Consider the following 16727-nt stretch of genomic DNA (forward strand, 5'->3'; position numbering starts at 1 on the left):
ATAATCCTGGCAAGATACTGTATAATTATAGTACTATACTGCAAAACTAAATTACAGTAAAATGCTGTTTCTGCACGATACAACAGGATTCTGTGTAATTAATGATGTACTGTATATTTACAGTATTATATTAGTTTCCCCAGCCAGTAACATGCCCTTTCTTTCTTCCCATAACACACTACAAACACAATTTCACCAATTTAATGAAATAATGCAAATTTATTGGCACAATTATAAAACATTACATGTTTACACAAACATATCGAAGAAAGTTAAAAAAAATAGTGTTAGCTACATTTCTGTCAAAATCCATGTTCCTTGTGTGTGTGTGTGTGTGTGTGTGTGTGTGTGTGTGTGTGTGTGTGTGTGTGTGTGTGTGTGTGTGTGTGTGTGTGTGTGTGTGTGTGTGTGTGTTTGTTTACTGTTACGGCAGTACCTGTATGTGTGTTACAGTTCTGTGAAAATCTGTGAGAACGTATTGGTGCATGTGTAATGGGAGTGTCTTTGGTGCGTGTGTGTGTATTCATTTCTCTCACCTTCACTGTCAAAAAAAAACACCACATGTACATGTGTAACATTATAATATAAGGAAAATTATTAACCTAACTGTAATGTCCATCAGGGCTTTCATGAGAGAGCATATTCGTGAATTTAAGGGCTGGTTTTTTTTCTGTACCAGTTTTCCAGTGGTCTTGCTGGTACAATTATAAAACATTACATGTTTACACAAACATATCGAAGAAAGTTTTAAAAAATATAGTGTTAGCTACACATTTCTGTCAAAATCCATGTTCCGTGTGTGTGTGTGTGTGTTTGTTTACTGTTACGGCTGTAAAACGAATATTTTTTTGTGCATGCGCACATACAGTACCTGTATGTGTGTTACAGTTCTGTAAAAATCTGTGAGAACGTAATGGGAGTGTCTTTGGTGCGTGCGTGTGTATTCATTTCTCTCAACTTCTCTCAACTTTCTCTCAAAAAACACATGTAGGCCTACATGTGTAACATTATATGAACCTAAATTTAAAGTCCATCAGTGCTTTCATGAGAGAGCATACTCGTGAATTTAAGGGCTGGTTTTTTTTCTGTACCAGTTTTCCAGTGGTCTTGCTGGTCACTGTTTTTGTCTTGCTCTTCATGCCACGTTCTGGATTGATCCCGATGAAACATCTTAAAAATACAATTAAAAAATGTTTTAGAAGAAATGTATCCACAGCACAGTGAGGAAGCTTTCTGACCTGAACTATTTGTGAATATCTGTGAAAAAACGTTACGAACTTGGTGTGCTATAAGCCACAAAATGCACTGAACCGGACATAAAACCCAGATAATCCCATGATATGTAAACTTCTGTAGATTCAATGTTGAACATGGTAAAATTTTGATCATACCGTCATGCTTTCAAAAAACTAAATTCTGACGGCCATATTCACCTTTGGATAAATTCCAGCGTGCATGCAGCCTCATCCTGATACTCCAAGTTGAACAAGTAGTAGCAAGCAAAAAGAACGGACAGTCCAGTGAGGAATGAGGACCCTCCACATAAAAGTCGTCCCTCGGTGGAAACCATCCACTTGCTCTCTGCGTTGCTCTGTGGGCCTGAAACACAAAATTAGTAAACACACAGTAAGAAACCATATAGAACGTGGCAAAATAGCAGCGGCCAACCAGCGAATAGCTGGAGAACCGATGAGCAGACGTCAAGCAGAACGTCAGCAGACGGAGGACCGCCATCCTCTTGATATATAATGTGTAGCATATAGTGAGCGCAAACGCAGAGAAGGCTGAACCCCATTTTCCTTTTGATAAGAACCCTTCACCTATTGCATTGGAATCATGGAATGTCATTTACTTGAAACGATTTACTTGTTGAAACTATATTCCCCAGCAGATCTCTGCACTACACATAGGTAGCTGGTGAGTAACTGACGTTAGAAGTCTAGTGAATGAATGTCAGTGAACGTGAGCGCTATTTAACTGAGGCATCTTTGTATATTTCTTACAGGTAAATATGCTATTAAATAGAATCCTGTGTGAACAGTAGTTCTAGTGCTGGGAATACAGAGAGTGTGGTTTACACTCCACACAACAATGAGTTTCTTGTGCGCTTGCTAGCTTCGGGTAGAATGGCTGACGGTCAGTCAGGTAACGGTTATCGTTATCAGTTAAACCACAGATTATGCCCGTACATTATATGAGGGTTTGTCAGCTAATGTTGGTTGTTTATGGAATGGAGGACGTTGACTGGTAATAGGTTATGTTAATATGACTGCTAGGAGGGAATGCTGCAAGTAGTTTGGCTTCGTTTTATTTGTTAGCCTCAGCCCAATGAACAAAAGTATGTTAGCGAATGCTAGTTGCGAATGCTAACTGTTAGCCTATAAGCATTACAGTAGACTACAGGTTATAATACATTTTATTTGTAAGCGCTTTTCAATCCCTCAAAGACACTTTACAGATGAAAAATAAGTAATTAAAATACATTTAAAAACACAGAAACACAAGAAAACGCAGAAAAGTAGATACATTGTAAATAGAACAGCACAATACAACAGTCAGACAGAACAAAAACAGAATTAGGAAAAGTGGTGGTTAAGAATTATAGGCAGAGTGGAACAGGTGTGTTTTGAGTAGTGATTTGAAAAGTGTGAGGTCATTGCAGTCACGGATGTGGTTGGGGAGGGAATTCCAGAGGGTAGGGGCAGCAACGGAGAAGGCTCTGTCTCCCCAGGTTCTGTGCTTGGTTTTAGGGACAGTGAGGAGGTTGGCATCAGAGGAGCGGAGGTGACGGGGAGGGGTGTAGTGGTGGAGCAGGTCAGTGAGGTAGGAGGGGGCCTGGTTGTGGAGGGCTTTGTGGGTGAGAAGGAGGAGTTTGAATTGAATACGCTGAGGGACGGGGAGCCAGTGGAGGTTCTGGAGGACAGGGGTGATATGATCGCGTGAACGGGTGTGAGTGAGAAGACGGGCGGCGGAGTTTTGAATGTATTGGAGTTTATGGAGGAGTTTGGAGGTTGTACCATAGAAAATGCTGTTGCAGTAGTCGAGGCGGGATGTAATGAAGGCGTGGATCAGGGTTTCGGCGGCAGTGAAAGATAGTGACGGGCGGAGGCGGGAGATGTTTTTGAGGTGAAAGAAGGCTGTTTTGGTGACTTGTTTGATGTGATGGTTGAAGCTGAGGTTATTGTCGAAGATGATACCAAGGTTGCGGCAGAGGGGGGAGGGGGACAGTGTGGAGTTGTTGACAGTGAGGTGGAAATCTTGAGCTGTTTGGGTGAGGGAATTTGGACCAATGAGGATCATATCAGATTTGTCGTAGTTTAGTTGTAAAAAGTTTTCTTGCATCCAGGTTTTAATTTCCGAAAGGCAGTTTGACAGGATGGAGTGGGTTACAGGGGTGATGGATTTTGTTGAAATGTATAGTTGGATGTCGTCAGCGTAGCAGTGGAAATGGATACCAGGGCGACGGATGATTTGGCCAAGGGGAAGGAGGTAGACGATGAAGAGGAGAGGACCAAGCACAGAACCCTGGGGGACGCCTTGGGACAGGGGAGCAGTTGTGGAGGAGCAGTTGTTGACATAGATGAACTGTTTTCTGTCAGTGAGGTAGGAGTGTAACCAGGTGAGGGCAGTGTCGGTGATGTTGAGAAGGGATTTCAGGCGGGAGAGTAGGATAGAATGGTTGATGGTGTCGAAGGCGGCGGAGAGATCAAGGAGGATGAGAATGGAGAGTAGGCCAGAGTCGGAGGAGAGAAGGAGGTCATTTGTGATTTTGAGGAGGGCGGTTTCGGTGCTGTGTTGGGTGCGGAATCCAGATTGAAATTGTTCAAAGAGGTCATTATTGTTGAGGTGGGATTTGATTTGAGAGGCAACGACGCGTTCCAGTATTTTTGACAGAAATGGGAGGTTGGAAATGGGCCGGAAATTGTTCATGATGTCAGGGTTTAGACCGGGTTTTTTGATGATGGGGGTGACAGCAGCTAGTTTGAGTGAAGGGGGAACGGAGGGAAAGCTGAGGGAGGAGTTGATGATTTTGCAAATAAGTGGGGCGATGGTGGGGAAACAGTACTTAACAAGAGAGGATGGGATGGGATCTAATGTGCAGGTAGAAGTTTTCATGGTTGAGATGATTCTGGATAGGTCGGCCGGGGAGGTAAGTGTGAATTTGGAAAGGGGTATGGAGGTAAGAGGGGTGGATGGGAGTGCGGAGGGTAGAGGGGTGGGGGAGGCGGTTAGTGAACTGTAGATCGTATCAATTTTGGTTTGGAAGAATGAGAGGAAAGAATTGCATTTATCTACGGTAAAGGAGTTCGAGATGTTGTCGATGGGGTTTAGAAGTTTGTTAACAGTGGAAAAGAGAGCCTTGTGGTTGTTTGAGCCGGTGTGAATGAGGTTTGAGTAGTATGCGGAGCGGGCAGTGTTGAGGGCGGCTTTGTACTGTAGAAGGTGATCTGTGTAGGCTTGGAGATGGACTGTTAAACCGGTTTTTTTATGGAGACGTTCGAGTTGGCGCTTGCGGGTTTTCATGTAGCGGAGATCAGGGCTGTACCAGGGGGCAGAGTGTGTGAATGTGACAGATTTGGATTTGATGGGAGCCAGTTGATCAAGACAGGAGGAGAGAGATTTGTTGTAGTAGTTAACGAGGTCAACGGGGTCAGTGGACAGCGGGGGAGGGTAGGTGGACAGAATGGTGGAAAGAGAGGCTGAGAAGTCTTGGGGGGAGATGGATTTGAGGTTTCTGAAGGATATTGTGCGTTTGATCTTGGGGAGGGGGGTGGGGAGATGGATGTCCATGGTGATAGCCAGGTGATCGGAGATGTGGAGGTTGATGCTGGAGAGTTGTTGAAATGTGAGCCCGGTAGAGCAAACCAAGTCCAGGGTGTGGCCATGATTGTGTGTGGGGAAGTTGACATGTTGAGTGAAATTGAGGCAGTCCAGTAGTTCCAGAAATTCAGAGGCATGTTTGCAGTTTTTATTGTCAATATGGAAGTTGAAGTCTCCGAGGAGAAGAACTGAGGGTGAGGTGGATGTGAGCTGTGTGACAAGGTCAGAGAAGTCAGAGAGAAAGGATGGGTTGTGCTTGGGGGGGCGGTAAATGACTGCAATGACCAGGGGGGCGGGACCAGAGAGTTTGAAAGCAATATTTTCGCAAGATAGAACGGGAGGGGTGGGTATGGTGGTGATTTTGTATGTGTTTTTATGGATTGAGGCTACACCACCACCTCTTCCGGTGTGACGGGGGAGATCAATGTATGTGTATCCAGAGGGGGTGGCTTGATTGAGTGTGAAATAGTCCAGATGTTTGTGCCATGTTTCGGTAATGCAGAGAAAGTCCAGGTTATTATCGGTGATGAATTCGTTTAAAGGGCTGAGGTGAACACTGGTCGAGGGGATCTAGTCAGGCGTGTGCGGAAGAATCACCAGCTCGCTGTGGTGTACCCAGGGCCGCAAGTTTTACGGCGGACTTAATGTTCTCGGCGAGTTTGAACGTGCCTACACTGCTGGGGTGGATTCCATCATGATGGTAAAAAGACGGACGCTCCCAGAAGAGGTCAAAATTATCGATAAACTCTACACCATGGGCCCTACATGTAGATCGTAGCCAAGTACACAGCCCAAAGACACGGCTGAACCTCATGTCGCCACGACGGAAAGGGGGAGTTGGTCCGGAGATAAACACGGACCTGCCGCAACGCTTTAAAAAGTTAATAAGTTCGGTGAAAAGGGCTTTGACTTGCTCTGAAAGCAATTGAGCTATGTCGTTGGTACCCACGTGGACAATGATTCTGTTTATAAATATCGGAAGGGAGGGGAGAATGTTCAGCAGCTTTTTTATAATAACAGTGATAGTAGCCCCAGGGAGAGAGTGTGTGATCGCGTTAAAGTAGCGCACTTTCTTGATTATTGAGTCGCCGATGATCAGTGTAGATGGGGGGAAAAGCGGAGGAGGAGGAGAGCTGTTTGCCGGAGGATGAACCGACCCAGAGCCCCTGGACTGAGGCCCCCTATGAGGACATGGTTCTGATCTGGATAAGGGGTCCTCTTCAGCAGACAATGGGCCAGGGTGGACTCCCGACCTCCCGATGACTGCCTCCTTCAGAAGCCGCCGGCGAGCGGAAGATGCTCCCTGCCGTCTACACTCCGCAGCAGCTCCAGACGAGCCTCCGCCGACGCTGGCAGAAGACGAGCTCACATCTCCAGCTGCAGGCTGCCTGTATGCCCGGGTGGTGAGGGACAGAGGCATTGGTTGCACTGCACTGGGGGGAGCTGAGGGCAGGTGGTCACCTGCCGCCAGCCCATCCGCCCGACTGGAGGCTGGAGCTGGAGGCTGGAGTGGAGTCGGAGCCGGCGCCCGGAATGGAGCCGGGGCCGAAGCCTGGAATGGAGCATGGAGTGGAGAGGCCGGGGATGGGGCGACAGCCAGGCGGCGAGACGGGGCCGGTGGAGGGCCCGAGGCCCGCGGATCAGCGTTCGTCCCCGGCCGTTCGATGGCCTGGTCGGGGAAGTCGACGTCCCTTGAGCTAGTAACCGGGGCCGGGGGATCCTCTTTATCCAGTGGAGTAAAGCGGTTGAAGAGGTCCAGGATGGGTGATTTACGCATCTCAACTGTTTGCGTTGGCTGCCCACGGATCTGTACTACGGACCATGATGACTGTGGTGTGGAGCACTTGGACGGATCCCAGGCGACCGTGTCCTGGAGGGAGGATGTGAAGGCAGCCAGCCTCTTGGATTGCCCGGCAGCAACGTTTATGAAGCCGGACAGGAGGGATTCTTTGGTTCGCAGCTTATCGGTAAGTTTTTGAATTTCCTTTTTTAGGTCGGTGATTTGCTTAGTGGCTTGGCTAAGAAGTGTAGAGTCCTCGGGTGTTGTCATGCTGAGTATTTATCTTGAGTTAGCAACTTTTGTGCAGAGGAATGCTACCAGGGATGCTACCATGATCACACGGCTCCAAGTGGGAAAGATGGCGTCGCCTCGGTTGCTTCAATTCTATAGAATAATGATGACCCTTCTCTGAGTCAGTCTGTTATTGCATTGTTTCCTGTGCCGGTCCTGATGATATATGATGCTTTTGCCCACCAGTGCTCAGAGGAACGTGTGTTTTACTAGGGTGGTTATGCTACTAGGGTGGTTATGCTACTATGTATAGTTGGTTGCTAACAAGAGTATACACGTTGGCGCAAATGTTCGCCACGACTGTTTTGTGATGTGAGGAATTATTGCTGGTAATCGTTACATTGGGATTCCCTATTCAACAGTAATGTCGGTTTAGAATGTAAACTAATGTTGTTCAGCGATAATAGCTCCGAATAGTCGGGTTTAATAGCTGTAACATGATTACTGTTAATGCGAGATGTGGTATTTGGTTGAATAGTTACCTATGATATGTTTACGTCTGTTGCTGGCTAGATATATTTCCTTTCAACTGAATACTTACCTAATGATTTATGGAATCCAATGTGTAAATGTTTTGTATGTCTGTAGCTGGTGAGAAGTCTAGTGAATGAATGTCAGTGAACGTGAGCGCTATTTAACTGAGGGATCTTTGTATATTTCTTACAAACATAGGCAGTGCCTATGCCTATCCTATTGCTGATACTATTCCATTGAAAAGTACCTGCAAGAACCCGAAACTACTTTCACCACTGCCAATGGGTATGTCTTAAAGAATGTCACTCTTAATTATAATACTTCATCTTTAACTTTTTTCTACTTACCTAGAAGAATCAATCTTGGGCTGCTAGGCAGACCGTAGTTTTCCACATCTGCAGCCGTTGCTGACATCTACAAAAACGAAAACAGGGACAAACAAACAAACAAAACCCATTTTAAAATTAAATACAACAACGGATTAAATTAGCAAATTAAATGCAACTTTTAACTTCATACATACATCTGCCTCGATGAAGATGGCATCCATCTCTTCCTTAAAATATGCCATTAACACTTGCAGGATGCTTCGTGGAGTGCCGTCGAAACCCAACAGAACAGCCCTCACATTGTCATTTGTGGACTTCAAGTTGAAGTAATCTGTTAGAGCCCTGCCATGTTCTTCCATGCCCACCTCCATTTTGCGAAGAATCTGGATATCAGTCAGTGTTTCAAAATGAGCACAGATGCCCCGGGTCGAGAAGAGGAAAGGCCACTCTGACCTTAGCAGATCAAGGGACGGTGCTGGAATGGAATTTATATTTTTTCTTTGGAGATAGTACGTGGAAGTAAGAGCTGCCTGCATTTCAGTGCGTTCCAAACCTGCCATACCCTCACGGGAAAAAACCTCCATCATCAATTCTTTAAGAGCCTGTAAAGACTCCAACGTGTCTCCCGAAGACATCTCTGGCTGCCAGTGTGTGCAACCATAACAATCAGTCGGCCCTCGAGTTGGATTATTCACATCTTTGTTTGTTTCTATGCCTTGCGAGGGTATTATTACGATTAACATGTTCAACTCTGATTTTGACCTGTGTGAGAAGTGAAGAGTATCCTCCCCCAATCATTGTTTGTCCATCATCGAGCGTATCAGCAAAAGACTGAGGGTGTTGTTTGACTATATCCTTCACGACAGTGAGACACTGGGCTTTTGTAGGGTTGGTCTCATGTGTGATCATGTCATCCACGAGCATCCTGACCATTTGGCGTCTGTCAGCTGGTGATGGTCTCCTCCCTCTAGAAATGGCAGAAGTAGGCCCAGAAGGCATTTTCTCCCATGAGACCTGGAAGGTCTCAGGCCAGTCTCTTTGTGGGATTGAAATACCACTTGGTCCAGAGTTGGTAAGAGGAGAGTGAAGATGAGATGCACTTGATGGAGAAGGTGATGACTGTTGGCTTGTGGGAAGAACAGGTGTTCTCTCCGGACCTGGAAATCATTTGGGAGAAATCACCTGCATTAGCAAACATTCAGCTCTGCCAGCAACACCATACTAAATATAAAGTAATCTTGTTGTATCATAATGTATGTCTCCAGAAAATATTACAGAAGTACATTACATTTTAAAATAAAGCAAAAATGTTCATTTCCAGATTCAGATCATATATGTGTCATATTATTGTATCTATGATATTCCACATAACTCTTTATTTATGGGCTGTAAAGTTCTGATTTATTTCCTGAGTGTACAAAGTAGCATGACCTACCTTGGCCAATATGCTTCCAGGCTTCCACGAGTTTCCTGCACTGGATAGGTGAAGCAAGGTCAGCTAGGTCCTCTTCCCTAATGTACTTCAGATCACCCACCTCACACGCTCCTAAAATTTGTATCTTGAGGAGAAAAGCCTCAATTGTCTCCTCTGGTAATGCTGGCAGCACGTCGACGATGGCAGCTCTGACCTCACATACATCAGTCATCTTGAGCAGGAAAGGAATGATGCAGAGCAATCAATGACAGGCCTAGGATTCTATATTCTGGTAAAGGATCATAGTCCAATAAATTGGAATGACTTATGCAAAGATATTTAGGATCTGGATCATTGAGTCTATGGACACCTTGATCGACTAACAAGACAGAATGGCACTGCTCAGTAAGGAAATAAACTACACAACCCTTGTGGATAAGAATTAACTTAATCCTCCCAAAGATTATTCCATCATTGTCTTTTGCGACGACGACACATAGATTTTTTGTGTAAATGGTGCCCTTCACTGTGACCTCATTAGCTGCAACTGTGTTTTCGGGTAAGAAACCAAATTCGGCGACACATTCCTGGATTTGGTAATTGTAGTCCTCTGCAAAAAAGTCGGTGCATTTCTTGATTACAATTTCTCTTGGAAAAATATTTGACGAACTGAGATAAGCTTGCAAAAGCTGGTGCCTTTCAGCAAAAGTGAGACAAATATTTTTAAAATTATGAAGTTTGTGAGCACATTGTTTGAAGTACGAGTGCTTGCTCTCAAAACGAAGAGTCCATAATCGAATTAAAGGGCCAAATCGTACGATGAGATCAGCATAATGAGAGATGTAGAGGTGTTTTGGTTTGAGACGATGCAACGGAAATGCCTTCTGTCTGAGCTCTAAGTAATCCTCTGTAAGAACTCTCAGGTAAGCAATCTGAGTGTGACTAACGGTTGGAGCACATGCCAATTCAATAATACGCCTGAGCAATAGCATTAATTGCCATATATCATTGATCAAAGGGCTGTCGATCTTGTCTCCAATCAAGAGTGGTAAAACTCTGATGAGACACCAATTTTGCGCTGCATGTCCTCCTATTTTGTCACTGGAAGGATTTACATCACACGGTTTGTTACTAGCGTCACTGCCAAGATACTTGAAATTGCAGATTCGGTGGTTGAGTTCAGTGTAAGTAAACAATTTCTGTTTTTTTATCAGATCCCTGAAACACAATGCTAGGTCACACGCTACAATGCCTTCAAAGAGGTCGTGGCCCAGACATGGAGGCAAACCAGGTTGGCACACATGATAAAAGTCAAGTCCGTAAAATACAGAGTCAAATTTAATGCCACGAGAGGAAACTAAATTGTCTGAGCCTATGTTGTGTACGTCTGCCTTGTATGATTCCTCAGTTCTCCTGCTGGCCCTGGTCTGTGGTGTTGACAAAAATGTATCACGCTGAACATGGCAAAATCTGCAGAAATAGTGCTCGTGCTGAAATTCTCTGTGAATCCCCCTATGCCATGTGACCCAAGGTTATCTCCAATGATAGCACATATTGTACCTTTACATACCTGTCCATCTGCCATACTTATACCTTCTGTCTCAAGCATTTTCAAGTCTCTGAGGAGCAAACTAAACACTTTGTTTTGGCCAAAGTATTTAATATCCTTTTCACAGACCAGCAGAGCAAGCTGAATTTGGTCAACAGTAGATCTAAAATGAGGTGCTATATTGGCACAGGTAAAATACACAGCCAAGACTTTATGTTTTTTCCTCCCTGACCCAAGTGGGTTCACTACCTCAAATGCATCTTGGAAAAGAAGAATTCCCAAAGCATTAGCTGCCTGAAATAATGGATTCTGGTCTATAGTTGTGCCATGCCATATGTCCTCCAAAATGTCTCTTTGAATCTGAGTGTAGGGCTGAACGATCTATCGTTTTGGACCGAAAATCGCGATCTCAGACAACACGATTTTGGGATCGTCAAAGCTGCGGTTTTTGCTTGGTGTATATTAATAATAATAATTTCGTCAATAATTTCACATGAATGCCCAAGGCTCTGTGTCAGCTACCGATCAGAAAGCTGCAGGCTGCGCGTGACCAGATCACGTGTTCGCCACCCAAGTCAGTGTGTAGCTTGTCATTCAATTTCAAGCATACTTCCCCACTGACCATACCGGGGAGAATATTGCCATGGGGTTGAAGGAGTGCTTGGCCAACTGGGGTCTAAAAGAAGAAGCCCAGACGTGCATAATAACAGACAACGCTTCAAATATGGTCAAAGCAATGGGACTTAACCAATGGACCAGACTGCAGTGCTTCGGACACAGGCTGCATCTTGCAATTGGTAAGTACAAGAATGTGTGTTTGTGCGAGTGTGTATGTTTACAAGGTTACTACAAGTGTGAGAGTTCGTATTATCTGGGGACGAAGCGCCGAGAAGTTTGTTGTCAAGCTGTCGTTAGCTGACCAACTGTTAGCGCAATGCTACTTTAACATACTGTTTATCCTAGGGAGAAAAATGAACCCTTTCATCGGTAAACTTTGTGTGTGTGTGTGTGTGCACGTTTTAAGAATTAGGGATTAGTGAGGCCATGTAATGTGTGTTTCGGTGCGAGGGGGAAACGTGTTTTTGGTACAATAAACAGCTAGCGTGTTTTTGGTACAATAAACAGCTAGCGTGTTTTTGGTACAATAAACAGCTAGCGTGTTTTTGGTACAATAAACAGCTAACGTGTTTTTGGTACAATAAACAGCTAGCGTGTTTTTGGTACAATAAACAGCTAACGTGTTTTTGGTACAATAAACAGCTAACGTGTTTTAGTAGTAGCACATGTCAGGCTGGTGCAACATCAGCTGATGCCACTATACGGATTAAATGATTTTTTGGTTTTTAGTGGAATATCTAAGAAGCATATTAATTGCTTGTGCATTAATTACCAATTACAAATTAATTTATGGGCAATAACTTACTGTGGTAGTACCACCTGAAGTCTGCTGCTAAAAAAACGTCATTGAACTAAATACATGACAACAGATGTAATCAATGGTATGTTATGAATACTGTGTTATGAGCTATCCTTATGGCTTTTCATACTGTAATACAAGTAATGTTTTCCCCCAGAAAATGCTGTCAAAGATGAGCAAAGAATCAAACGGGCCACAGGACTTTGCAAGCAGCTGGTTGCGGTCTTCACTCACAGCTGGAAGAAGAAGGCGGCACTAAAACAGGCACAGCAAGACTTGAACCTACCTCAACAGTCACTGGTCACTGAATGTCCGACACGATGGGGCTCCCGGCAGAAAATGATTGGGAGGGTGTTGGAGCAGAGCAAGGCACTGTGCCAGGTTCTGTCTGAAGACAGGAAGACGCGGCACCTGGTCCTCACTTGGCAAGACACAGATGTCCTTGAATCTGTAAACAATGCCCTCGGTCCTCTTCAGGAGTTCACAGACGCCCTCTCAGGTGAGGACTACGTAAGCGTGTCATACCTGAAGCCAGTGCTCCATCTCCTCAGAACAGCAACGCTTGCTGAAACTGACCAGGACACGAATCTCACCAAGGAGATCAAATCAAGAGCTCTCCACTACATTGAAGAGAAATACAGCGACCCAGTGACACAGGAGCTCTTGGACATCACATCCTTCCTTGATCCAAGATTCAAGAAGAGCTACATAAGTGAAGAGAATGTCCCATACATCAAAGACAGAGTGAAGATGGAAATGGAACAGGTGGCACAAAAGGTAAGCTTTCCTTTTTCTTTGTTGTTTCAAAATAAAACAAAGTTGTATTTGTGTTTTTAATTTTTGAACTATACTCTACTGACATTTTAAACTTTTAGACAAAATGCCTCGTTGGTCTTTATCACAACTGATAGCAAAACATTGATGCCTCTTATTACTGTGTGTTGCAGGAGCAGAGGGCTTGTGTCACAACCCATCCCATGCCCCTGAGTGCAGAAGAAGAACCACCCTCCACCTCTACAAAGCGAAAGCGGTCACTGGGCAGCTTTTTCAAGACCAAGGCGGTCCCTGCTTCCTCTACTGTGCAGTTGGAGGATACCATTAAAGCAGAACTGGACAACTACCTCATAACTCCTACCATTGATGGAGAGCAAGATCCACTGGCCTGGTGGAGAGTGCACAATGTCAACTTCCCATGGCTTAGCAAGTTGGCTCGTAAGTACCTTTGCATACCAGCAACGAGTGCACCATCAGAGAGACTGTTCAGTGCCAGTGGCAATATTGTCACATGTCAGCGTGCAAGTCTGAAGCCAGCAAAGGTTGACATGTTGGTTTTCTTGGCCAAAAATCTCTGAAGGGATGAAGGGGAAGAATTATTGATTTTTGTTGTTGTTCTTCTGCACCTTACCCTGACATGTCTTTGTTCCATTAAAAAAGGTGTTCACTCTTTTTTACTTATCTTTTGTTTACAGACTAGATGTTAAATAATGTAACCAGTTGGACATCTTTTGTTGATGAGGAAAATGCAGGGTCATTTAAACTTTTTAAATTATTATTATTATTATTTAGTTTTACTACCTTTACATTTCACTTCCTCTTGCCACTTTATTTGAAGAAGAATCACAGGTTTCTGGATACACGGGTTGAATATCTGTAACTGCTGCTGATGTTGAGGTTCATAAGCTAGCTCCTTTGAGACATTTTGCACTGCTTTTAAGGTAAGACTTCTTTTTTTGCTCCACTTTGTTGTTACACTGAAACTTGTTTAAATAAAAAAAATCGTGGAGAAATCGAAATCGCAATCTCTGCCAGAAAAATCGCAATTTCAATTTTTACTTAAAATCGTTCAGCCCTATCTGAGTGTGCTGCCTATAAGAGGGCACTTGCTGTCTGACTGACTCATTGCGAAGAAGGCACTTAAGAGATTCATTTATTGGCACATATTGTGCAAAACAATCTTTTCCAGACTCATTTTGGCCAAGATACACTGGTACTGGCTCAATATAGTTAAAATGAGTTTTGAATACAGTTTTCCTTGTTTGATTGGACCTAAGCAAACCTGTGTTGCAGGACCTGAATAAGTCCTCTGACATAACCACATCCAGTATCTCTTTAATCCTCGCCTCATTGACAGACAATGCAGACAGCTTTTTCTGCAGCTCACTTAGCAAGTGGGACTGGTTAATATCATGGACTCCCTGAAAATCCTCGATTATGCTTTGTATAAGAGATACTGGAAGAAGATATTTAGCCTGTAACTTCAAATAGAACAAAGCCAGATTCTGCAAGTAAGTCAAACTGTCTGCACTCTCAGGAAAAACGTCACTTTGGTCCTGAACAGAATCATAGTCAGGTGCATCTGGCTCAACAGGACAATGAGGCTCATACGATGCAACATTTTCGGCAGCAGGTCGTGCAGTTAAGCTTTGGTCGTGTTTATGATTTCGGGACATGTGAAGAAAATGTAGAGGTCACGGCGAAAGTTTTCCCACATTCCCTGAACGGACAAGAGACAGTCCGTCCCTCTCTTATATGGCTTTTAACATGTGCAACTACATATCTTGTGTCAGTACTCTGCCTGCCGCAAAAATCCACATTACACTCAAAAGTCACACTGGGTCGACCGACAGTACGCTCATGCCGTCGTTGGTGGTCGCGATAGATATGACACCTAAGGTTCTGTACTTTTTGGAAAGATCTTAGACAGCCTATGAGCGGGCAAGCAAAATTAGCATTAGGCACGTTCTGGTGTAATCGCATGTGGCGTGCGTATGCATATTTAGTTGAGCACTCGTTATTACAGAATTGGCAGGGAAACATTTTTACTAGTGCTAGCGCTCCAAAATAAGAAGTATATTTAAAGATGTCTTTCTAAATGTAAAGAAGGGTTAGAGTAAAATAACGGTTTACTACAATGACCACGCTTGGCTAGTGCTAACTTAGCCGTTAGCTTGCGCAAACTTCACTTAAAAATGGGCTGTGCCTAGGCTACATCATCGAACATAAATTCAAATGCAAATCGGTAGAAAACATTACTTGTGAGATATTAGGATGGCTAAGCCTGTAAACTCTAACATTATTACTTAACATGTACCCACCTTAGTTCCACGGAGACTACACGACCGTTTTTAACACGACTTTACTAAAACATTTACACAGACTGGACTACCTGCTCCCTCCCACCTTCCCCCCTCCTTCCCCCACCCCCTTTTACCTTATTTTTTCGCGATTCTCTAAAAAGTAGGCCTTAATAAATTATAAAGTTGAAGGAAAAGTTCGTTGCATATCCACCTGCTCAAGTCGCGCTGCCAGTTTATAAGAACAAGAATTGTCTGTAAAATCAGTCATTTTAGTATTCCTTGTACACACATGCTTTGCAAATAACAGATAATTACTGTATAATCAGACATTTCAACAGATTGAAATTGCACGTAGTTTGTATAACCCAAAATGCATTGCTTTCCCCAGTAATATGTTGTATTTTCCAGAATACAGAATGTTCCTGGGAAAATTGGCTGTAAATTTACATCAATTTTTAACAGTGTAGATAATTCACAACCATGAACCTAATCTGGATCTTAAACCTGCCAATTGCCAACAATTGTTACTACATATAAAATATGTTTTCGTTTTTAGATCGCGTGTTTCAAAGGCATCTGAGTCTTGTGTACATAACACAGCGCAATATGAATACTGTCATTTCCAACAGTGAAGCGTTATATGTGCTTACTGTAAACTAACTTTACACACGGTCGCCAGCGTTTGTAGATTTTGTTCGTAACTCCAAACTTTTCGTAGCTACTAAAAAGTTGATGAATGCGAAACCGAAATAATTGATCCGAACGATCACGGATCATCTGTTGCACCACTACTAGCTACTCTCTAAACCACACACGGATGTGTATTTGTTCATTACGTGTTCGTTTTCATCCCTCTCAGATCTGACCACAATGACATAGCTGCCAGTAATAACAGTAACAGGACGGATGCTGTGGAGATCAGCCTTCACAAACGCATTCTTTTCGCATTGAACGAGGTGAAGTAGAACTGGTCTAGCTAGGCTAACTTTAACACAATTCACTGAGTTTAGCTAGCAACCTAACAAGCTGATCAGCTTAAGCATGTTAATACACTTTATTTGGCTAAAATAATTTGACTTCAGCAACGTTAAAATGATACAGCATACAATGTTTTTGCCAGATTAGCTGCTAGTAGATTTACCTCAAAACTTGTATCTGTAACGTATCCCAAAAATTGTCCAGAAGAACCACTCGCTGACGACTGAGCACTCCACTCCAAGAGGGACCGATGGGTAAAAGCGCGCGCTGTGGTTTATCTTGCTTATGATTGGTCGGTGGTCGTGGAACGCGAGTCATTTGAACAAAGATTTGATTTATTGTGAAGATAGCAAACTTGTTTCTTGCTCATTATACAGTCGGTTATACAGTCTATGGTTGGTCGGTCAGTCGGTCAGCCCCCCCCCCCCCTAAAAAAAAACTCTTCGGATCTACACGATTCACGTCAATGACATATTTTGAGTTGAAAACGGCGAATTTCGCCGAAAGGTGACTAGTTTGCAGGTATGAAAGAGAGAAAGGGGAAGGAGAGAGAGATGAAGGAGAAAGATGAAAAAAAAAAAAAAAAAAGAAAAAACA

At 43.7% G+C, this 16727-nt stretch overlaps 1 protein-coding gene across 1 annotated transcript; it reads left to right on the forward strand.

Annotated features, from left to right (window-relative positions):
- Positions 1–11036: 11036 nt before the first annotated feature.
- On the forward strand, positions 11037–13436 carry LOC134862837 (E3 SUMO-protein ligase ZBED1-like). Its single transcript, XM_063880934.1, has 3 exons — positions 11037–11455; positions 12233–12852; positions 13023–13436. Exons 1-3 carry the CDS (start codon positions 11302–11304, stop codon positions 13425–13427), a joined length of 1179 nt encoding a protein of 392 aa, XP_063737004.1. The 5' UTR covers positions 11037–11301; the 3' UTR covers positions 13428–13436.
- Positions 13437–16727: the final 3291 nt, after the last annotated feature.

The sequence above is a fragment of the Eleginops maclovinus genome, chromosome 4 (genome assembly GCF_036324505.1).
Source record: "Eleginops maclovinus isolate JMC-PN-2008 ecotype Puerto Natales chromosome 4, JC_Emac_rtc_rv5, whole genome shotgun sequence".
NCBI classification, from domain to species: domain Eukaryota; kingdom Metazoa; phylum Chordata; class Actinopteri; order Perciformes; family Eleginopidae; genus Eleginops; species Eleginops maclovinus.